The sequence below is a fragment of the Emydura macquarii genome, unplaced genomic scaffold, assembly GCF_026122565.2.
Source record: "Emydura macquarii macquarii isolate MOO-44397 ecotype Brisbane River unplaced genomic scaffold, CSIRO-AGI_Emac_v2 contig_3080, whole genome shotgun sequence".
NCBI lineage: Eukaryota > Metazoa > Chordata > Testudines > Chelidae > Emydura > Emydura macquarii.
This window is the reverse complement of record NW_027133217.1, coordinates 2,640,334-2,665,468: the sequence shown is the minus strand read 5'-3', so window position 1 is coordinate 2,665,468 and position 25,135 is coordinate 2,640,334. Positions and strand designations below refer to the sequence as shown.

Sequence of the window (25,135 nt, the reverse complement as noted above, 5' to 3'; positions counted from 1 at the left end):
TCAGGGTTTCCTGATTCCGAATCATGCTAGTCTGTGCTTCTGTCCCTGAACAGAAACGATCAAATCACTCAATATCTTTAGCCAGATGCCAGACTCACACAGGAACCATTAGAATTTCTCCAGCTTTACATCCGGGTAGATGGCCCAGAGCCTTTAACTTCTCTAGGGTTTTGTTACTCGCACACACTGTTCAGCTGACTGTCAACAATGAGTTCTTAAAGCTCCTGGACTAAGATTCATAAGGACAGAGCCACATTCAGGCTCCTTTTCCTTCCAGCAGGCACATTCCACCTGGAAGCACCTAGGCTTAATTTCAACCCCGATGTACCTGACTCATTCAGCAGCGCATCAGGTAAGTTCTACCCAAGCACCCAGTCTGTACTCAGCGATAGAGCGGGTGCGTTCAACTTGGAAGTGCTTCGTGCATGCATGACAGCATGTTCTACCTGAAATGCTGGGCATGGCAGCAATCTTGCTTGAACTAATCCCAGCTAGCTCATGTAAATTCCCAGCAAGTGAGTTCTGTCCAGACTCATTGACTCAAGGGGACCCACCCCCATGTCTATTAAAAAGACTCACACTGCATTTGCATTGACTCATTGACTCATTGACTCAAGGGGACCCACCCCCATAGCATCTAGGCCCCAAACACAAATTAAAAAGACTCACACTGCATTTGCCCATAGTAGATGCTGCTCTTCTTCTCTTAGACCCAGTTGCTTTTGCCTCCCAAATTTTAATTTGTTGCTTATTTTTGATTCCTTGTAGATATTCCTATTGCCTGGCTATTGCTAGAGCACCGGGAAGCATACAGTGAGCAGGCTCCGCCTGGAAGATACTCTAATGGACATCTCCAGGAGCAGGGAAACAGTTAACTTGCTTTCCAGCCAAGAGAACAGCTGGAGTGTTATTTGCCTATTTTTCAGCATGCCAGTCATGCAACCTATTATGTGAACTGCTGCCAGAAGCAATCAGGTAAGTGCAGGGAGAAATGTTCTGGCTTAGCCAGTTCTTTGATTTCAGGGGCTGATTCAGCAGGCCCTTGGCATTTGGTAATTGCAGACATCGAAGAAAGCAGCGTCCCGGGGGGAAGACACGGTGTTCTTCTCCTCTGAACATTAAGAGCTCCCACAGCACCAGCCTCGGCTCTGAAACTTCCCCAGAAGATGAATGGATGCCTTTGAGAGGGGCTGTGTGATTCACGCCTTCGTGATGGCTTTTCTCAGACCGCTTTGGCTTTCATCTGACAAGCCATCCCTTTGGACCCAGCAGTTTAAGCTGCTGGCTTCTCAATGAACACGATCAATCCGCGAGCTTTCTACGATATCAGCAATTCAGGTGCAAGCCGCGTGGAAAAAAAAGATTAAAAAGTCAGATTTAATTAACAGATTGCTGTCAGATGGGAAGACAATAGACACCTCCACCTCTGGCATTATCCTGGGTAGCATTGATTTGGAAAGACTAGTTAATTTCAAGCCAACACTCATGGTATGTGCTCAGGAGTGCAGGAATAGGGTGGTGCATTTGGACTGTAAGGATGTATATTCATTAGTCTTTGTATTTCAAGGATTATATTGGAGTGTGTTTGTGCTTGCAAATTCTCAGCATGTTCAAATGCAGCAGGGGAACATTTAGGGTTTCACTGTTATCTTTTCTCCCCCACTGCCCCTCTGTTGTATCCACCTGTTGACTCTCGCCTTCCGTTTGTGTTATATGCTGTTTGAGGCGGAGAGCATCCTTTCATTCAGCTACACAATGCGCCAGGTATCACATCAGAATTAAGCTCCAAATACAGTTTTTTTTTCCTCCTAAAAGGACACTGCTCTCCCCTTTTTCTTGGTGGTAGGGTTGTTTTCTATAGGATGGCTTTTCCTTTGAATGAGGTACTTACGGGAGAATATGTCTTATTAGGCAGGATGCCACTGTCTGAGGAAAGGTTGAGAGGGGCAGAGTTGCATGATGTTTGACCAAATTTCCTGTTTCCTTTCACTGAAAACAGCTAGGAGAAGCTTCTCTCCCCCTAGTCCTTTCTCTGGGCACAAGACCAGCTGACGCAAAGGAAGTATAAACTTCCCACCTCTCCACTGGCATTAAAGCAGTGTAGCTGGCTCGTAGGCCAACCTCCAGCACAAGAGGTGTGTCTGGGGCGGGAAAGAGGCCAGGGTGGAGTTTGTTGTGCTCTGGCTATGCTCAGCTAACAAACAGTCCCTGGGGGACCGTTACCAACTGGTTGATGTTAGAGCAGCTCTCATTTGCAAATCAACTGTGTGCTATTATTGGGAGACTGGGGATAGATTTCCAGCAGAGATTACTGACTCTGGTATGGTCCTCGCCTGAAAAGATGGCAAGAAAAGAGCCCTACCAACTGTGTACAATCTCAGGCAATATTCCCTTCTCATCCCCTTACTGTAGGGGTGATTGGCTGTTAGTTTTTATCTCCTAACCCTGGGGTGTTTGACTTGGGAGGATAGGCAGCAAAGTCCCTGCCCAGTCCGTGCGCATGCGGTGGAAGTTAGAGAGCAGGATGCATTTCCAGACGTCTGAGAGCGCTTCTAAAAATATGGCTATGAACATTTTTGTCGCCCCCAATCTGTTGCTTTCATGAGCCCCTTGTCTACCCTGCCTTTCGTGGTAGAACCAAGCCTGGCTTAAATGCACGAAATCCTGCTCCTGTTGAAGCCAGCGGCAAAACTGCCATTGACGTCAGTAGGACCAAGATTTCACCCCCAGGGCCTAATTTTCAGAAACGCCAGGTGGTATCAGTGGGACCTGAGGGTGCTCAGTTCCGGAAACAATCTGTCCCGGGATGCTGCCACTTTGCTTAGCTACCAAGAATGGATTAAAAAAAAAAACAGGCCCAGCCCCACGCCACTTAGGTTCTTGGATATCAGCAGAGAAAGTAAATTACAAATCCAAGCTAATTAGGCAGAGCTGGTAAAAATTCATTTCTTTATTCCCTATTTTCCTTTATTGCAGTGGTAACCCATATTCAAGTGGGTTTACAATCCCCCTCCCCATATTTAACTTCCTCTGTGCAGCAATAAACACAAGTAACAATAAACAATAAACACAAATAAACAATAAAGGGGAAACCGAGGTCCAGTTCAATGGGACTTATGCTCTTAGCTGCTTGTGAAAATCTCCCTCTTGGAGTTTAAGGTCACGAAACATTAAGAGCTGAATTGCTAAACTAGCTGAATTCTCAGCCGTTTGCCTGCCCAATGCCCAAAACCGTAGGCTGCTGAGGAGGGGAGTTTAATCATAGAATATTAGGGTTGGGAGGGACCCCAGGAGGTCATCTAGTTCAACCCCCTTCTCAAACGGGACCAACCCCAACTAAATCATCCCAGCCAGGGCTTTGTCAGTTTAGCTCCAGTGTGCATCCACTGAGCTTCCAGAGGTCTTTAAAATGTGCTGCTGATATAAGTAAAGTGGTTTCTAACTGAGCCACAAAAACTGCAGCTCCCAGGGGCTTAAAATATTATGCACCTAGGTATAAGTGTAAGACAGATGAAGCGCTGAAGTTCTTCGGTGTCTCTACTGCAAGGAATTTTGCATTTACCATGAAAAACTTTAAGGATCTCAGTGGGATCAGGAGTTACCCTTAGGTCTTGGTGCACCAGGAAGCTGCTGTGCTCCATGGTTCTATGTGGCTGACCCCTCAGCTTTTGCTACCCTGTGGCGTTCCAATGCATTATGAGATGGGTTTGCGCTACAAAGTTCAGTTGGAGGCCCACGTTCACGACCCTCTCTAATGCCGAGACACAGGTTTGTAACAGCTTCCATGAAGATGAGATATGCAGGAGGTCTACAGATCCTCCCTGAGTATACTAAATCCTGTCCTCTGCTACAGTTGTGTGTCAGGCTGGGGACTGGGAAGAAGCTACGGGGCACAATCCTGGCCCGTCTAAAGTCAATGGGAGTTTTGCCACTGATCTCATTTGTAACGGGATTGGGCCCACAGTGATTCATATAATGCTTTAGGCAGCAGCCTGACCCAAATGGATGTCCAAGCCCCATTGTGTGACTGTGCCCTTTCCTTCTGGTTTAACCCTATTAATATCAGCTGAAAGGATTTAAATGTCAAGACATTTAAAATCCATCTGTATTAATGCACAGGTCACACAAGACAACTCGGTGTGGCTTCCTGTATTATATGAGCATCCAATACTTAAACCAGTGTTTGGGTCAGATCCTCAACTGGTGTAAATCTGCAGGACTCTGTTAAAGTCAGTGGAGCTATGCCAGTTTACATCAGCTAAGGACCTGGTCCAAGGAGAGCTATTTACCCACCTACTGGGGCACAGTTCACTTCACACAGTAGTTTTACACTGGTGTAACTCATTCCATTTACTTCAGTGGAGTTAGTTTCTCCTGATTCACATCATGGTGAGAAAAGAATTAGGCCTGGTATGTTTGGGCAGTTATAGATACTGGTCTGGGTTTCTCTTACAAGTCACATGACTGTACCCAAGATGGCAGCCAGAGTGGGCTGGCCCTTTGATTGACTGGACCAACATAAAGATGAGTTTAGAAACTGAAATAAAAATAGAATGGCCTCCTGAATAAATTGCTTGAATGGGGTTAATTGTCCATCATCTGTTGCTAGAACAAATCAATCCCATATTTATAATAAGCTTCCAGCCCCATATTTTTGTCAAGCAAAAGCTTTTAAAATAATCAATGGACTAGAAAACCCGCAAAAGTTCCCGACTCTAATTTCCACAAGAGAAAGCCAAGTCATGACCCTGATTAACTCTTTCTGGCACTGGTCGAATGAGAACTTTTGATAAAGTGGCAGGACAAATACAAGACGGGGGTCCTAATGGGGAAGGCGGTTGAGACCTTAAAGATGGGTGCCTACGTAGTGCAGGTGTGATGGTCCTCCCTTGGGGTCTGGGAGGAAAGTATGGCCTAGTCAAGGCTGCAACCCGGGACTGGCAGGAGGTGTGTGGGGGAAGGGATTATCAGTGCCCAGGATCCACAGGTGGGAGAAAGGGGGAGATGATTTCCTTAGCTGATTATTTCTGGGGTGGGTCCTTCCTTCCCTCAGGGAGGACATTTTTGGGGCAGCTGTCTGAGACTCTAGGCTTCCCTCTGCTCTTCTCTACTGAACCTGTGGACTGCAGGTCTGCTCTCTTCCAGCTCTGCTGCCCAAATGAGCTGTTTCGCTCTCTTTTCATTCCTCCACCAGATGGAGCATTTGGGACGTTTCTGCTCCGTATCTGCCGTGGCTTTCTGCTCCGTGCCAGTGCTACTCACTGCAATGGTGACTCCCCAACCATGGCTGCTACCCATCTGATTTGGAGAGAAGTTTGGGGCAGGCTGGCCAATGACAGCACGGCTGTAGAGTGAGGCGAGGTGGGGGCGTATACACTGAGAAACCAGCAGGTACAAATGGCTCTACAATAAGCTTTGCTCCCTGTGGCTTAGGCTGAGTCACAATCCTCCCTTGATGACCATATGTTGGGTGGAGGAGGGAGATGGGAGTTACTGCAGCCCTTGGAAGGGGGCGGCTTTCTTCCCCCCTTGCCAGTGAGCAAGAAGTCCCTACATCTCTCCATCACTTGTTCACACGGGAGGAGGGGTGGGGGAGTATCCGGAGCAGGAACTGTGCGCCACTCCAGACCCAAGACCAAAGTCGGCCAAACAAGTGGTGGCCTTACTCCTCCTTACTCAGTTGAGTAAAACAAGGGCACAGTGCAGCTCATTGATTGCACGGAGCTAGATTCTTGCTGGCTTTAAAGTATGACCAGGTTTTTTTTCAAACACAACTTGCATGTTCCCCGCCCAAACTTCACAATGACCAAAGAGATTTGGCTCAGAATTAACTCGCGGGTGGGAAGAATGCGAACGGGAAGTATTTAAGCCCAAACAGTGACCATTTCAGAAGACAAGAGAATACTGTGAAAACAAGAGCCCACTAGAATATTAAAGGGCCTCGCCCTGAAGTCCTTATTCAGTTTTAACTCAATGCTGGGCTGGTCTATATGGTTACATAATGCACGGCAATCTACAGGATGCTAGCCTGACACATGGACACTGCCACTGGGCATGCATAGACATCACCCCTGGAGTGTGCTCTGACTTATTCCTGTTTCAAAGTGGAGTAGGTCACAGCTCACAATGAAACATTTCGTGCGCTGTAAGCAAGGTCCACAGGGCTAATTAGTGCATGGCAGGCTATTGCATTGTAGCTTTACGTCCCAGATTGCCATGCATGAACTTTTTGTATAGGCAAACCCCTTTGCAGAGTCCACACTCAGACATCCAAATCAGTTTGGCCTGGGTAAACGCTGAGGAAAGGCTCTGAGATTGTAACTTTTTTTTTTTTAAATAAAACTGAACTCTGGGCCCTAATGTATGTCACACTGTCCCTTTAGGACCCTGGTAAAGGCTAAATGCAATCAATTTGGGCCAGCTTTACAAAGGTAAAGCACCTAAGTGTGTGAGGCACCTAACTCCCAGGGGCTTTCAATAAAGATAAGGCACCTAACTCACTTAGGTTGCTTTTGAAAATCTCACTGGCCCTGTCTTCATCTTTAGGTGCCTAAACCCCATTGTACACCTGGCTCTTAGTTGATGTTCCTGCACTAATTAAGTCAATGAGTGTTTGACGAGTATTGACTTTAATGGGAGCAGAACTGGGGTTATAATCTTGTTGGATTTTAACCAGTTTTTCTAGTGTTGATTTAATTAAGTATTCAGGATGCTGATCAAGCGAGTCACCTGCATCTTGTCAAATGTCTCTCCTTATTTAGCACTCAGCTTCTGCACACAATGTATAAACTCCTGTTCTGCAGGGAACTTTAGAAGCATTTGCTTTAGCGAATGCAAACCATTCCTAAGCTATTTTCTTTCATCTGTTTTAAAAATTATAGGTCAGGTTTCTTGAGTAAGATTTTACTGAACTAACAGAAATACCGGTTCATCTTCCTAAAATATGAGATCAGAGTGTGCATTCATTACAGCTGTGCTGTGTACAGTTTGCCTTCCTATGCAAAGAGGAATTCCTGTCTGGAGTGAACGAATGTCTGACTAGTCTTTCTGGAGCTCAAAAAGGTGAAGAGAAATTGTCTACTGTCGAACACATCCTCCCCTCACATAAATCTGCATAGCTCTATTGTCTTTTAACTGGGGATCTAGTCCTCTGCCTATATAGAATCATAGAAGATGAGGGTTGGAAGGGACCTCAGGAGGCCATCTAGTCCAACCCCTACTCAAAGCAGGACCAGCCCCATCTAAATCATCCTAATCTATTTGCCTTTCTGTCTCCATCTAACCTGGATGTCTAATCTGCCAATCACCATAGCATCTAGGTGACACATTAAGAAAGCTGACCAATGTCCTGTTCTTTGAAAAAAACAACCCAAAATTTCAGCTAAATTCTTCTGCCAAATTATTGGCTTTGGTTATCGGGTTTTACACCGTGGCTTCCAGAGAGAGAGAGAAAGACAAAAAGAAAGTGTGGCAGGGGAGATGTTGAAGTCGGGGATGTCCATAAGTACCTAAACAAGGAACAGAAATTTGACAGCAGAAGAGTCTTCAATCTAGCAGACAGAGGTATAAGAAGATCTAATGGCTGGAAGCTGAAGTTCAGCAAATTCAGACTAGAAAAAAGGTGTATACGTTTACCAGTGAGGTAATTAACCATTGGAACAATGTACCAAGGATTGTGGTGGATTCTCCAGCACCGGCCATTTTAAAACAAAGATTGGATGTTCTTCAAGAAGATATACGCTCTAGTTCAAAGATAAATTAATACAGGGAAGTCCTATGGCTTGTGTTATACAGGGGGCCAGATCGAATGATCACAATGGTCTCTTCTGGCCTTATCATCTATGAATCCAGCAAGTTAAGGCCCAGGTCCAACAAGGTGCTTGAGCATATGCACATCTTTAAGCAGGTGAGTGGGCCCTATTGAAGCCAATGTGACTACTCGGGTGCTTAAAATTACATGCACGCTTAAATAAATTGAAAAACTGGGGTCTAGGAAAGAAAACACATGTTCATTTTAAGCATCTAAATGAATTAGAATTGGGATGGCTTAGGCAATAAGCAGTGGATATACACAGCCATTATTCGTAAATTTCAGGGCCAGAAGGGATCACCGCAATCATCTAGTTTGACCTCCTGTATAATATAGGCCCTATGACTTCCCTCAGATCATTTCTAGAGCAGTGCTTTAGATTTCTTCACTGACCACCCAATACCACTGAAGAAAGCAAGCCATCAGCAGTGCTAGCTCTTCCTCTGGGAAATCCTGCTGATAATCCCTGGACAGGAAAGCCCGCTACTAAAGATCAAGCCTCATATTGCTGTGTGTGCCAAGAGAGCTCATCACCGCTGTGTTTGTGCTTAATTGCTTTGGGCTGCTGGCAGAGAAGAAACATTTGTGAAGCTTTCCTTGTTGAATCTCTTAATGCAGGACAAAGGGTCTATGCTCCTTTACACAAACTCTGCAATCCATGGTCAATTTAGCCTGTTACATTTACTTATGACAACAAGCCTTGTTTGCCAATTCACGAGTGCACTGTGGTGCATCGAGATGGGAATACTTTTCTCTTCCCCAGCCTCCAAAATTCTTTTAACAGCTACTGTCAGGTGGAGAAAAGACCAACAAGCCAGCACCCCGGGACCTTTATCAGGCAGCTTAGCAACAATACACCCAGAAAGCCATTTGCCTCTTGTCACTGGTTTTCTTAACATTTTACTAATAGATAGGAAGCCCTGCAACTTGATTAATGCTGTAATTGAGGTTTCCCATTGTTGGCTAAATAACCCACACAACCCCCTTGCAGCAAAACAAGTGGACAGGGCTTTTTAAAAATGGAATAGGCACCTAAAGTGTCATTCACAAGTCTTGCAGCATTTAGATTTGTTTATGGATGGCTAGTGGGCCCTAAAGATCTTCTGTTTTCATGGGTGTAAAAACTATCCTTTTAATAATCCCTGGAGATTGAACCGGAGATCTTCAGAGAAAGGAGCTGCAGGTTGAGCTACAGAGCCCTCAAAGTATTTAGGCATCTAAAGCCCAGTGAAATCAGGAATTAGGAATCTAATTACCTTGAGGATTGGGGCCTAACTCAGACTCAAGTAACATGTACTGAACAGTGACTTGCACTGGGAGCTGGGTCTGCTGAGTACAGAGCTTTGGAGGGGCCAATTTTCAATAAAATGTACATTGAAACCAGAATTTAAAATAGTTTTTTCCACTCCCCCGCCCCCTTCCAAGAATCAGAATCTGCAACGGGGTGAAAATGTGTTCACCGAACCAAAATCCCCATTCCATCCAATAGCCCTTGTGCCCCTTTTTATTTGATTCTCCATGAGCGTTCAGGCGGCCACAGGAATGTTTGGAAAGAAGCTTTTATCTGTGCAAGTGGGGTGGGTATTTGTGTGTGAACTTTCTAGCCTGGGGTTGCACAGAAGGGATGGCAGGATGGGTGCAGAATTTGCAACAGGAAGGTACAGTACAGTTTAGCAGGGAGAATTTTGCTCCCTGTGTTTTTATAATATTGGTGTAGCATCCAGCTATTCATTTGGTTGTGTTGAGTATTGAGTTTACTGTGAAAAAGACTCTGATGGGGATCAAACACCCTACAGCAATAGCCAAGAGATTGGGGTGAAAAGTCAGCATGCTAGTGGGCGCAATTATCTTTTCTCTTGGTCCATTCATCTTTGTAAATGCGCCAAACTAAGGGCTTAGCAAGCTAACAGCCTTTCTTTAGCTACAGAACGGTTACAGGAGGGGTAGCTGTGGTGGAAACTTTCCACACAGTCTCCCACAAAGGGGCCTCAGTCATGAACTAGAGGAACCCTTGTAGAGGTGAGCGGTTAGTTCAGTCTCCATGGATCATTGGCTTCTTTTCCAATTAACATTGGCAGCTATTTGTGGCACATGGCTCTGGCCAGTTATTTATATCTGGAATGAGCCATGGAACTGATGGATCTCAGGGTGGTCTGGGAGTAAGGCTGGTTGGGAGACTGTTCCAAGCATGAAGGGGACCATGTGAAAGAAGGCATGGAGCTGGGGCGGATAGTTGAGACAAAGGGAGCAGTGGCTGGGTGGAAGGGGAAGAGTTCATTTTTGTAGTCATAGATCTTAAGGCTGGAAGGGACCCCTAGGTCATCTAATCTGACCACCTCTACGTCACTCAGCAACCATATAGTAAACTCAGCAGTGGAAATGAGATCAAAGTGAATGAGACCTCCAGAAGACTAGACTATTACGTGCCACAGGCAGAGACCAGGAGGTGCTTTCCCCTGCTCTGTGGAGTTTGTAATAGTAAAAATTGTAAACTATTTTTCAGTAGCCTGAGTTTGCCAAGTAAAGAAGATCCCAAACTCTTCCAATCATTTATCACCCCTGCTTCGTCATCACAACGGAAAGAGCTGCACACTGACAATTAAAAAGCAACATCTGCTGAGTGAGGAGTTTATGCTGCGACCTCTTCTTCCACGTTATGCTGAAGCCAGAGGATTTTTGCTCTCTGTCCAACGCTGCAGAACAACAACTGAAAACTTCCCCCAGCGTTTCCCTGCCTGCCTTTATGCATTCATTATTTTGTTCCCCAATTAACGGAGCCAAACCAAACCACCTGGCGTCCTGAAAACATCAGTTGGTAATGGCTACTTACTGAGCTCACAGAACAGTGGTCGGACTCGCCGTTCTCAAAGAGGATGACATCTTTTATGAAGACTGCAATGGCTCTCATTATGAAAGACATGAAGAGATGCATGTGGATGTAGTTTCGAGTACAGTGCAGTTTTCTGTTGGGGGAGGGGGGGGGGAAGAGAGAAAAATACCATTTTTAAACATCAGGGTTTCATCTCACCATATTACTCTTTCGGCTGAAATGATACATGACAAACTTCTGCTTTATACAGAATATTTCTGATTTCAATGTTTTGCCAAAAAGCTGACATTTTCAACAGGACAAACCCCATTTTCAGCACAGCTGTAGCCCAAATTCATAAATATTTGCATACTTTATAAAGCAATGTGGATTATATTTTCACTTAAAAGTTATGAGTTAGGGTAATTGACATTAAAAGCAACACTGGGTTTATTTCCATTCCATAGACATTAGCAGATTATGAAAATCTATTTGGATCAAGGATCTCTGGTTTTCAAGAGACATTTTCTAGCAATTAAAAGCAACGGGCCCTAACATCCTGGAGAAAGGCAAGTTTTACAGCCATAAACAACACAATACAAGTAGTAATTCTTCCGCTCTGCTTTGTGCTGATGAGGTCTCAGCTGGAATACTGTGTCCAATTCTGGGTGCCACATTTCAGGAAAGATGTGGACAAATTGGAGAAGGTCCAGAGGAGAGCAACAAAAATTATTAAAAATCTAGAAAACACGACCTGTGAGAAAAGATTGAAAAAATGGGGTTTGTTTAGTTTGGAGAAGAGAAGACTGAGGGGGGACATAATAACAGTTTTCAACTACATAAAAAGTTGTTACAAGGAGGAGGGAGAAAAATTGTTCTCCTTAATCTCTGAGGACAGGATAAGAAGCAATGGGCTTAAATTGCAACAAGGGAGGTTTAAAAAATTCCTAACTGTCAAGGTGGTTAATCACTGGAATAAATAGCTAGGGAGGTTGTGGAATCTCTGTCACTGGAGGTTTTTAAACTCAGGTTAGACAAACACCTGTCAGGGATGGTCTAAATAATACTTAGCCCTGCCTTGAGTGCAGAGGACTGGACTAGAAGATTTCTTGAGGTCCCTTTCAGTACTATAACTCTATGCTTCTATAAAGGGCCTGATTCTCAGTTACGCTGTTCCTACGCTTGGTGAAGGGAATGTGAGGGATGGGATGCAAAATGGCTCCCCGTATCCAGTGTAGATTACATCAGCCTCAGGGCTGCTCTAAATTATGCTCTGCTTCTTAAGGTGCTTGTAGGCTTTAGCGCAGTGTGCACTGGCCACAACCACAATCTGCCCCCAAAGCAGGGGGCTGGGAGGAGAACTGGTGGGGAGCCCCTGCACCAGTTCTATGCTTGTCGGGGAGGCCTCGTGAGTAGGGATATTCTCAGGGGGTTGTTTCTGCTTGCTTTCATGTCCCTTTGTGCTGCGACAGCTGCATAAATAGGTCTTCGTTTAATTGAGAATCAGGTCTAATCAGCCAACCTTCAAATAACCCTTCTCAGGCACATCTTCTGTTAAGATCAGATGGACGGCTGCAGGGAATACCTTGCCATACACTTCAGCCATATAACTTACCTTCTAGTTCTGTGCAAGGTCAACTGGAGCCAGCAGACAGAATATTCGGAAGTATTAAAATATCTCATTCCTTACAGGGAGTCTCTTAGCTTGCGGAATGCTCTCCCTAGGGAAGTGGTGGAAGCACTGGAACTAGATACCCTTTGGTAAGGAACAATCCTGTATTGACTAAAGAATCTAGCAAGTCTTTTCCATCTCCTGGTTGTTTGGTTCTCTGCAGGGACGTGCACAGGAATTTCCACTTGAGAGGGGCCCATTAAACACACACCAATGGAAGGTTCACACGACCTCTCCTCCCTCCCCCCAATTTTTCAGGAGGCGTCTGATGGGGATGCCCAGCAGCGAGGAGGTAGTGACTCCCTCTGGCAGTGGCGCTCTCCATGTCCCTGCAGCCTGGGGAGGGAGGAAGCAGCAGGGCAGCTGGCTGCCGTCTGAGTTTGTCCTTCCCCCATCCCTGCAACTGATTCTTCTTCTTCTTCCCCGCTGCTGGAGTTCTAACGCTGCTGCCTGCTTTGCAGACCGGCCTGCTGATGTGAGTCAGGGGGCGGATGCAGAGGCAGATGTAGGGTGGGGGGAGGATGAATTCAGCCAGCAGCCAACTGCCCTGCTGCTTCCTCCCTCCCCGGGCTGCAGGGACACATGGAGATTTGGGTGGGGGGGGGGGCATTCTCCTTCTTGCCCCTCCCTTGTGCACACTCCTGGTTCTCTGCTATTCTCCCTTTTCAGTAAAAGCATGCCAAACACCACAAGCGTGTAAGATCTCTGCCCCTGTCCAAAGGGAAACAGCTGCAAATCAGACATCAAAATCGGCCCTTTGGCTCCCAACGACAGCCCCAGCCTCAAATCCTCCCAGGTAGACCATAATATTGTGTGGTTGCTCTCTATCCAGCGGTTCAAGTAGGTCAGAGCATGCTGGAGGACAGCTCTGCCTGCCTGGGAACAGCAGGTGGGGTTTGCATGTCCCCAGTGCCAAGGGTGCAGTTCAAATGCCACACGGATGTGACACCCCAAAATGTGTGACCGCGTCCTGGGAGGAACGTTAACCATGTGTGCCCCTCCATTGCCACCAGCCGCCTTGATCTTGGACGGGGTTGCTGGGTGTTCCCAGGGCAAGGCACTCATGGCATATAGACAAGAATCTGCTGATTTCCCCAGCGTTAAACAAGCTCTTTCCCCTTCCACTCCATGCACTTTCATGCACTTTTACTCCATGCCCAAGTTTCTCACCTGAATAGGCACAAGATGATCATAGCAGCGGTGAGAGCAATGAGAGATAAACTATGTCCGATGGTGTAACCCGTCTTCACGGTGCCATAGAACGTTGTCTGCCAACATGGAGGAAAGAGGCAACGATTAGGGCTTTTAAGAGCCATCAAAGATTCCTCCTTAACAAACAATTCATACGATATCACTCACTAATTACTAGCTCACCAGGGTAAAAAACACCCTTTTCAGGTGTAAATTGGCAGTTAAAGCCCTTTGAAGCAAGTGGAAAGAATCCCATTGACAGCAATAGGTCTTAGATCAGGCCCGAATTATGCAGTGATGTTACAAGGAAAAGGGTCCTACACGGTGTAGTGTTACTTATTTACCCATGGAAGTGGCTATGAGGTGATATTCATGCAGAAGGGGGAATGCTTTACACCCAGTAACACAGAGCATTGGCAACAGAGCACTTTGGTTTATCCACTGACACAGAGCGTGTGATGGTTTCATTGAATCAATACAAGCCGGTGATAGAGCTGGAATGAAAATGGTTTTAATTTCTGCAGGAAAAAAAAATAATGACTGTGTCAAAAAATCAAAACCCAGAATACTTTGGCTGAAAACACAAATATTTTGATTCAGAAATACTTGTGTGATGCTTCCCGGGAGTTGTAGTTTGGGTGTTTCAGGATTCCATTCTGCTCTGTAGGCTGGGCTCCTTAATTGGACTATATCCTCCATGATGCACCACATTCTCCCCTCCTGAGGATGGGAGGTGGTACATTCTGTGAGTCACTGGTCCTGGTGCATAATGGGAGATGTAGTCCAGGTGGGGTGTGTGTGTGGGTATTCTCACGCCCCACTGTATAGATGGGGAAACCAGGACAGAGTTTACATGATTTACCCTAGGCCCCAGAGGGAGTTGGAAACTTGGCTCAGAGTCCTGTGCTTGGGCTGCTAAACCATTTCTCAGACTAATAGAGAAAGGGATTATGTTCTATTAATGAAAGCTGGGGATTACACGTCAGCACTCCTGGGTTCTGACCCTAGCTCTGCCATTGGCTTTGTGTCTGATGTTAGGCAACTTTAATCTCGCCAAGTCTCCAATTCCTTGGGAACGCCACCACTTATATCACAGAGGATGAAGTTAGTTTGGGCCAGATTCTGATTTCTATTACACCAGGGTAACTGCAGAGATAACGCCATTCAGTTGAATAACTTCCACATTTAGCCCAGTGTAACTGAGATCAGAATGAATCTGTTGATGTTTGTAAAGAGCTTTGAGGACCTCAGATAAAATATGATATAACCCAATATTATTAGTGTATCGTGTATTAGTTATAGTGATATAACTCTAATATATTCGTATTAACTCTATGAGCAGCATTGCTCCCAAAACGCACGCAGCAACTGTAATGATTTTGTAGAACACCCTGGGAATGATTTGCTCTACATTTGTAGGCCACATTTACACATGCATCCAATGCACACACAGTTTGCACACGTAGGCCCCTATGTAACAGTTGAGAGTGATTCATCACTGGAACAATTCATGGGTCCTGGTGGAGTCTCCATCATTGGCTATTTTTAGATCAAGACTGGAGTATTTTTTAAATAGACACTCTGGTTCAAAAGGAATTATTTTGGGGGAAGTTCTATGGCCTGTGTTCTACAGGAAGCCAGGCTAGATGATCACGATGGTCCCTTCTGGCCTTGGGATCTATGAATCTAGTTATATACATGCACAAAACTGGGAGCTTGCACATATCCAAGCAATGAATGCAAAAGGGGCTTGCATTTGCAAATGCAAACATTTTGAAAAATAAACCATAGATACATGTTGTACAGCCATAGGGATCAGAAGTGCACCACTCTGATGCTTGTACATGCCACATTCCTTGGGCTGCCCGAATTCAGGAACAAAGTCTTCCACAAAGCGCTTATCCATATTTCATACTTTTCATGTTGATTTTGAGTTGTGCTTAGTAGACATTAAAAATTCAGGAGTTGTTTCAAGCATGGATGACTATCAACCTAGGTTGGACCTAACGTCTCACTGCTGATACACTCCGTCTTTCTCCTTCTTTCCAATCCTCCCTCACTGCACCCCCCAAAGTGATAGCCACCTCAACAAATCACTTCTATTCATCTTCACAGTCGAGTAATGTACAGCATGTTACTGCCTACACCACATTTTGACTCAAGCCGCATCATAAACCTGCATGAGTTGAAAGAAAATAATTAAGAGAGAATTAAAGGCACACAATGTGTGCTCTCTCGATAACGAGGCATTTGTGTAAAGCTGCAATCCATTGGGTCTTCAAAGCCCGTAGCAGGAATTCCCAAATCCCTTGTGGTCAGAACACAAACTCGAGTTCTTAGAGGAGGCCCTTTGCATTCCAGAGCCGTAACAATGGATTTCCAATCTTGGCGCTCGGGCCTTAAGTTTTGATCTTAGAAACAAGACACTTGAAGAGGTGACGTTGTGGCTGGCCCCAACAGCTGACTAAAACTCCCTCTTCAATAGGGCATTGATGTTCTTTGTGCAATGCTCCTTTAGCATTTTCTGTCTGATTTGTCCATTATTAAGGCTGGCTAAGCTCTCTTGAGATTTTCCATGTGATCACTTGATTGTCCCTGTAATGTGGGAATACTGGGAGAGCTGTAGGAACTGTACCAGGGCAGATACAAGTGTCCATCAATACAGAGATACTTTTATTACTGAGCCTCCTGTTGCCTAGCTCCTACTTATGCTGATGCGGGCAATAATGCAGGGAAAGACATGTACACAGTGGGAGCTGTGTTTATGTGAGACAAAAGCATGGCTCCAGTTATGTCTCATGCTTTACTAGTACAGCATACTGCATTGGTTCCCAACCTGCGGCCCGTGGGGGCTTTCAAAGTGGCCCGGGGCTCCCCTCCCGCTGGCTGCAGGAGGGAGCCACTGCCTGGGGACCCAGGCGGAGCGCGTTTCCTCGAGGCTAAAAGATGGGTGCGGGCTCCTTGCTGCAGCCAAGGGGACGGGAGATCAGTGCTCCCTGCTACAGCCAGGGGGAGGGGAGCACGGCAAAGCGCTCTGCCTGGGTCCTAGAAGCTTGGGTCTCTGCTGGAGTCAGAAGGAGGGAAGCACTGATTTCCCATCCCCCTGGCTGCAGAAGGGAGCCACTACCTAGGGACCCAGGTGGAGTGCACGGGGCTACAGGACACCTGCGGTTTCCTTGCTGCAGCCAAGGAGAGGGGAGATCAGCGAGGAGGGAGGTAGCCTTCTTCCGTCTGGCTGCAGAGGGGGAGGCGGGGAGAGCGGAGGGGGCTGCAGGGTTGTAAACGTGATATCTGTGACCCTCGAGCCATAAAGGTTGGGAACCTCTGGCATATCAGCTGACCCCAAGGCTAAAATTTTCTGAGTTGACTAGGGGCTTTAGCCACACAGCTCCCATTAATTTCAATGGGAGTTAAGTGGCTAACTCCCCTAGTCAGCTTTGGAAATCTCAATCCAGGTCTCCTTGTGTAGGCCGGCTCTGATTGGTTTATTCCAGGGAGGGACAAAGCTCAACCCTTTGACAAAACGCTGCGCATGGAAGTCTACAGTGCATCATGTGACCACCCTCATTTTTAATACAGACGTGTGGCATGTCGGTACCACACATCCCAACATACAACGTGCGATGCTCCATCTTCTTCTGTTACCAGCATAATTCCTATGTAATATACACACACACACATACACACACATTAATGATATCTATACCATTAATGACTCACATACATAGGGTATGTGCACCCTGATAGCAGGACTGTCGGTGCTGCCGGATCGATTTGGTGGCAACAAAAATGATTAGGGGGCTGGAGCACAAGACTTATGAGGAGAGACTGAAGGAACTAGGCTTGTTCAGTCTGCAGAAGAGAAGAATGAGGGGGGATTTGATAGCGGCCTTTAACTACCTGAAATGGGGTTCCAGGGAGGATGGGGCTAGGCTGTTCTCAGTGGTGGCAGATGACAGAACAAGGAGCAACGGTCTCAAGTTGCAAGGGGGAAGTCTAGGTTAGACATTAGGAAAATGTTTTTCACTAGGAGGGTGGTGAAGCACTGGAATGGTTACCTAGGGAGGTGGTGGAATCTCCATCTTTAGATGTTTTTAAGCTGTGGCTTGACAAAACCCTCACTGGGATTATTTAGCTGAGGTTAGTCCTGCTTTGAACAGGAGGTTGGACTAGATACCTCCTGAGGCCCCTTCCAACTCTATGATTCTATGATCGATTGAGCGGCAGTGGAGACCCATTCAATCAATCTGGAAGTCGACTGAACAAATCCACCCCCTACAAAGAGACGAATGCTGTGTCAATGGGAAGGCATTTCCTGTTGGCGCAGCGTAGTGGTGGTGTTGCGCTAATTAAAATTTAGGAAGGCGACAGGAGATACACACGCTACTCTTCGTAGCGAGTGTAGACCAGGCCTTAGATACACTCTTAAACACTTGATCATTTTCATAGGAAACTGAGTAGTGTTACTTGAGCATTTGCCACGCCTTAGGCATTCCCTGCAGCTTTCTAGACCTTTAGCTAATGTAAATCGGCATAGCTCCATGAATGTCAATCGACCTGTGAAAATGCACAGCTTCTGATCAGCAGACCTGGTAAGCATGAGACATTTAGGTAATGCTGCAAATACTGAGGTCACTGTATCTAGTTAACAAATGGAAAACTGGCAAGCGGACTCTGTCTAGAAATGGACCCTAGTTTGCCATGTTCTTTGGAGATTCTTTAGGGTGCAGGACATTATGGCTGCAAATTTTCAAACCTGGCTACCTAAGTGAGGCAGCTAAATCTATAAATAGGCAGATGCCTGATTTCCAGAGGTGCTGAGAACCCCGGACTTCCATTTAAATCAATGGGATTTGGAAAGTGCTCAGCACCTGACAACACTGAGCTCTTCAGTGTCAACGCTGACCCACAGGAAAGCTCAAGCTCTATTTCCAGGTGAATGTGGTCAGCAGGACAGTCACCTTCTTGCTAGACCTTGAGGATAAGGGGTGAAAGGGAAAAATGAGGTGAGGAGGATTCCCCTCTGTACCCCTGAAGAAACAGCCAGAGTGAATTATACTCATCAGGACTTTACAGACCTCTTCTGCTGGAGTGCTATTGATGTTATACCCACAAGCTGCTGCATAAGGGGCAGGATACATGTCTGCCCAACCTTGGCTCGTGCAGTTCCTGGTCACGTTTCCTAGAAGGAAAAAAACAGGATGATTAAACAATGGACACACTGATTTGATGTTAAAAAAACAAACAAACAAACCAACCCCAAAAAAGGCATCACTTGCAAATTTAAATTCCGGATCGTGAGTTTTACAGCACTCGGGACCAAATCCCCAACCTCCTTACTTGTCATTCTAATAGCACCTGTACACCGGGTCCCATTGTGCGAGGCATTATGCAGGCACGTAGCTTGTGACAGTCCCTGTCCCTGGAGTGTTTATAGTCTGGACAGACAAGAGAAGTATTATTGTTCCTGTTTTGTAGGTGGGGAGCTAAGGCAGAGAAAGAGTAAATCACTTGCCCAAGGTGACAGTTCTACAAGAGGTTTGTGGCAGAGCTCAGCATTGCACCCAGATTCTCCGTGTCCCATCCAGATCCTTCCCCTCAAGCCCAACCTTTCTGTCTCATTCTTGCAAAAGCCACTGAAGTCAATGAGAGTGTTCTTTCAGTGAGGACCAAAGACCTCAGATTTGGGGGTGGGAAAACAACAGAGGTCCACAGCCTGTCCTGCATGCTTTAATGAGCTAGGGGAACAAGATCAGGAAACATAAAAGCTGCCGTTTTCAGCCTTCACCCAAACCAGACAAAACTCGGAGCGATCAAAAGGTCTACTTAGCTCACACCTCTGTGCTCCTGGGTCCAGCTGGGACTGCACACAGACATGCCCAGTGTATCCCAAGGAAAACTGTTCTCATGGTATTTCTTGCCTCACTAGTGTTTCCTGCTTCCGGATACCTAAAGCCAGTTCTACTGGGATTTCCAGCCCAGATCTGCAGACCATAGAGATTAAGCTGAATTGAATAAACATCTGAACTTTTGATGCAGTTCTGTTAAACACCCAAATTCCCATCCTGACTTACAAAGCATGGGACACCCTCAGTTCACAAACCGGTGCTCATTACCTTGCAGAATTATTACATCTACGGAGCAAAGTATTCCTTGTCAATACTATTTGTGGAAAACTTAGCCCTTTTTCCCGTTTCTGAAGTTTTCGTAAACCGATCTCCACTTCTGCGGAGATATTAGCTACTCATTAGTAACAATCAAATACATGATTTTTATTATTTTATTGTTCTAGCACCTGAAGACCCTACGGATTTGCACACCTCATACAGATCTGAAATGGTCATGCCCTACTACATTCCAATAGCTGCATGCACATTGTATAGCACAGATGGTTTTTCCTGCCCTGCCATCTAGAAGTCTCCGCTGCTATAGTTCAGCCTATGCCTGCATATTCATTATTTCCTTTCCTTTTTACGGTGGTTTGAATTACCCCGGTAACATTTCCCTTGGAGGTGAAACACCCATGCTCATTGGAACTCTGCCAACCAGGTATGAATTCATGCAATGCTGTCTCGCTTTCTGAGTGACATACATATATCAGTGGTTCCTCAGATGTGCAGCTCTGTCATCATAGGGTACCATCCCCTCCAATTTGGGTGTTTTTTGGTGGTTTCAATTTCTTGTTTCTTACCTTATTAACTGAAGCAATTGATGCTTGCTTCATTCGGTGGTTTGCTTGGGTCATTTCCCCACACCCTTGAGTTTCTAATTTCTTGTTCATTTGTTACTTACTCTTCATTACCATTTAATAGTAACCCTTGGCTCTCAGACAATGCTTCCCATCAAAGGATCTCAGAGCACTTTTACAGAGGAATCTTTTTTTTCCATTTTAACAGAGAGGGAAACTGAGGCAGAGTGGCACTTCTAACGCAATGGAGCTAAGATGGGGCCTCTAGCTGAGACAGTAATACAAATAATACACTGTAAGTTAGTAAACAAACAAAGAACTAATGAGACAAGTGGGCAATGTGGCATACTTATTCGGCTCTGGTTTTCCCTCTGCACAGTGACCTGCAGCTCACCAGTCACACTTCTGAGCTAAGCTTTTATCAAGCTTTGCTTACCAATAAGTACACAGGAGGCCCAAATGCATGGCTTTTACTCCCAGAGAAGCTCTCAGATGCAGGCCGGAGGTGAACTTGTGAAGAAAAGTTTATTTTTATCACTTTGTTCGGGTGCTAGGCGCGTGAGTGATTGATTCTGTTTTGATGAGAAGCGAAAAGAACAAAATGATCTGCAAAAAGCTGCTGCTGCATGGAGTTCTCTATTGCAGCTGAGCCTCTGAGTCAGACATCAAACTCTGAGGTCTTGGTATAAATGCCCAAGGCCAAAAATTCTCTTCTCTTGATTTAAGGGAATCTCACTTTCTTCGAAGTTTTCTCTACTTCCTTTTGTAGTTCACATGTTTGTTGAATTCACAAAGTCTGGAATCTCTCAGGATTCCAAACTCCCATTTTCTTTAATGGCAGCTTGAGGTGTGCATGAAATACAAGCAGACTTCAGGTGATGGACAAAGTCTCTCCCTGAAGTGGACACCAATTTGAATCAATATTTGCTGGGAGGGTGGTTTTGTGATCTTATAGTGATGGACAAACTTCTGAAGATTCAAAATTCATGGTCAGTTTGGATAAAGAACCTCAAAATCTCAATGCTTATTCTTAACCTCACCCTAGGAGAGGAAGGATGGCACTGATGGCTAAAGCACTGGACTGGGACAATAATAAGCCCATACTTATTAATCTTGACCGTGTTCCTTGAAGTAGTATCTCCGGTGTGTCATGACAACCCACGGACATGACACACAAGGCACTGACAGAGATTGTATTTGTCTGGAACATGTGTCTGGATAGATGCTGTGCTGTGTCACCGGGCTGGCAGCCGCTAATGTCTTAAACAAATTATAAAAGTTCACAAACTCTTAACTATTTGATAATCTAAATGATTTTATAACATCTATACTTGCGAAAACACATCCAACCGGTTAGAAACAGATTACATAACACTGGCTCCCTTGCTTCTGATCAGTTGGTAATGCTGTTCAAAATGTGCAACACAGCTCAGACACACCCTCCATATTCTTTCCTGGGCCGTAGTATAATTTAGAAGAGGATTGTGCTGGTTAGTGAAGATAGAAGGAAGGAAATCCTAATAAATAATTTAAACTGGTCAAAATTTTCCTTCAAAAGTGTTTTTCAATAGAAAATTGGGTTTTCAACTCAAACATTTTGCCAAAAGTTCTTGTTTATGGCAGAAAACTGATTTTTTTCCTGGAAAAAACAAATGCTTCAAACCAGAAACATTTTGTCCAAAAACTGAAATATTTGTTTTTTGCTTAAATTATTTGGCATTAAAATTTCCACTGGGAAAAACCAAACTAACTTTTCAATTGAAAAACCCCTTATTTTATGACCAGTTTAACAAATAATACTTTATGCTGATGACAGTGGCATTGATCAGAGTGGAAGAAAATAAGGGAGAAAGATTTATTTTTGTTCCTAGTCTTTTTTATTATTAACTCGAGAGGCATTAAGATATTATGATCCTGCGGGCCATAGAAGTACCTAGATAGATAAATTGGTTAATGTTGGCCATGTAGGATTTAAGAATAATTAATTATTTGATAATTACAAATTAAGATTGGAAGTATTCTTGCATTAGATGAGTGATTCCCAACCTTTTTGGCTCGAGGACCACAAATTAATTTAATTTAGTTGTTTCTCTTCTTGTTTCAGATTGAAACAAGACTCAACGTTTGCAAAAATAGCTTCAAAGTAACTTCTCACTATTCACTCAGTTCTATCAGAAACCCTTTTCTACAAAAAAATCCAGCACTTACACGCAATGGGGTAGATTAGCTAACCAGCGTTTTCCATCTTCTTTTCACTCTCCAATTCCTACATTTTAACTCATCACTTATACCTTAAAAACATTAGTGCATAACAAAGTGATGCAAACAGAATAATCTAGCCACTTTACAAACCTAACAGCCCTCAACCCCAACCCATCTTTTTCTTTTTTTTGCAAGACCATAGATTAAATTAATTGACTTCACTTTTTTTTATATGGACATGTCATTCTCCATAAAAACAACAGCATGAAGTGCTGTGGAAGAAAAATAGAATGAAAGATTAAACCTTGATTTCCAAACCTACTCTCAAGGAAAGCAGACAGCTTCCAGGGCAGGCACAGAGTTGGACCTGTAGGCATAGCAGATACAGAACTGGAGGGAAAGTGACCGGGATGGAGGATAGAACCTTAACTCTAGAAATCTTTTATCTATAATGCATTCACTCCCTCTCTTAAAATAACTTGATTTAGGAGCAGACACCCCCAAAGGAATAGGATTCTGGTACCAGTGGGTAAGGAACAGAAAGGTATCAGCTGCTGGATAAAGACAATAGCAATAAGCTTGTTTTTTCCATGCAGTCCCATCACTGAGGCACGTTCATTAGAATTCAGCGTGCTGATAAACTCTTTGGTGTAGCCCTCCTTGTAACATTCTGCAAGTTACTTTCCAGCAGCCTTTTGTACTCGTGGTGACCTCCGAGTACTGCAGGAAGCCAGCTGGAAAAAACTTTCCATTGCACAATCCCTTTGTCACGTTGACCTGAGCCAGCAAGGAGCAACTCTGAGGAGTTGCTGCTGCAGTAGCGAAGTGGTGATGGATCTCAACTTTCATTCGCACTGAACAGACTTACTAAAAATAAAAGAAAGAAACCAGCCCTTCTGTCTCCCAGGATGTTCCAGTCCCTGATCATATAGGGCAGGAATGGGCAACTGGTGGCGGGCCGCGCTCGGCCAGCCAGATAATTTTTATTTGGCTCACCACAAAACAGCTCGGGACAGGTGACTGGTGTTGCCAGGGCCAGGAACAGGGCAGGACAGGGCATCGTGGGAGGACTGCCCTGCCTGTGCACGTCACAGGACACTGTGGCATGAACCCACAGGCTGGAACGGGGAGCTGCTGCCACTGTGGGGTGAGTGTGAGGTGGCCACCCCTCCAAGGTCTCCTACACCCTGGGCCAGGACCTGACCATCCCCACATCGCATCCCTGGGACTAGGACCCAACCTCCCCACCCCCTTGGCCAAAGGGTTGTAGTCGATTTTGTGGCCCTCTAGTACCTTAAAATTGCCCATCCCTGCTCTAGGAGTCTACAGGAATCTACAGCACCACGATTCTTCTTCTGAGGTGGAAACAATACAGGTGAAAGGGGGTCTGGTGGAAAGGCCTGAAGACTTGAGATCCCGGTTCATTCACAGGTACAGCAGAGCTGCAGTTCTCACATCCCCACCAGCAAGAACGGGCCCTGGCCCAGGCTGATCAGTGGGCAGTTCCTACCAAGTGTGTGCATCACAGCCGGCCCCTTGGATGGCAGCCTCATCAGAGAGGGGCAAAGAGCAACGGGCAAAGAGGTGTGAAGGATTCCTCAGCTGTACTTTCCCTGCTACCAAGGGGAATGTCGCTAGTAAATGCTATTTCATTGCTGCTACTGCTGCGGGTTAATGAAACCTCACAGGAAAAAGGAAGATGGGACTGGATGGCAGATGACTTTGATACGCCCCCATTTCTTGGACTCAACCCTATTGAGTATTATTGTCACTATTATGACTGTTTCCATTGTTGCTACAGCAATGTGCTTCCAGCACACGCCTGGTAACCCAGGGACACACTGCTCCGGCTCCACCCACCCCAAGGAGTCAGTCAGGTCCTAGTGTCAAAAGAGGTCCAACAACCCATCTCGCTCATGTCATATGGAGAACTGGGCAGCTTTTCCTTCACGTGGAGGATCCCAGGGCATAGACAAATACTTCTACAATCAGAGTCCAAATTGGGAGGAACTGCCCAAGGAAATATCAGAAATAAGAAACTCGACACTCTACGTCTACCATCTATCCACTGCACAGGATCATTATCTAGGCGTGGGCCCAGGCAGGCGGCACAGAGCGACATGACCTAAAATTGAGGCTGACCAATGCAAGATCTGACTCCTGCAAACAATACATGACCATGAAGCCATGACACATCCGATATCCTACATCACCAAGACCTGGCTGGATGACACTCCATCCCTCCAGGCTCATCGGCCCATCACAGACCCAGACCGAGCAAGAAGGCATTGCATTCATCTTCTCTGCAAACAGCCTATGCAAGAGAGGTGCGTCAGGCAACTTCATTCAAATCTATTCGTGTGACGATATGAACCAGAGCGAAAGCCAATGGATTTTGTGCTCATTTACAGACCAGCACAGACTAATGGATTCATAAAGGAGCTCACTGAGACGTTGTCAGTGATGGCGATGAAATATCCCAGACTGGTCGTCTTTGAGATTTCAACATTCATATTGACAAGGGCTCAGATGCAAAAACCCAGCTTCCCACTTTCCTCCCTAAGACTTTCACCGGCCATCTCTGGTCCAACCCACACAGCTGGTCACCCCTGGGACCGGGTGTTTGGATTAGATGTCAATATCGAAGACATCACAACCCAGCCACTCTCTTGACCAGGCCATTATCACCAGCACCCAGACAACAAGACAGACACATGACCCCTGATTCAATCACAAAGACTCAAACGCCAACAAATGAAAAGC

General features: G+C 45.4%; 1 protein-coding gene across 1 annotated transcript in view; it reads right to left on the bottom strand.

Moving 5' to 3' along the window:
* Window positions 1-25,135, bottom strand: part of LOC137141567 (vasoactive intestinal polypeptide receptor-like) — a 161,392-nt gene that overhangs the window by 29,373 nt on the left and 106,884 nt on the right. Inside the window, exons 4-6 of the mRNA XM_067530506.1 lie at window positions 18,561-18,664; window positions 13,462-13,559; window positions 10,641-10,773 (exon numbers count right to left, since the gene is read on the bottom strand). Of these exons, the coding sequence (XP_067386607.1) occupies window positions 10,641-10,773; window positions 13,462-13,559; window positions 18,561-18,664 (335 nt within the window). The remainder of the gene's footprint in view (window positions 1-10,640; window positions 10,774-13,461; window positions 13,560-18,560; window positions 18,665-25,135) is intronic.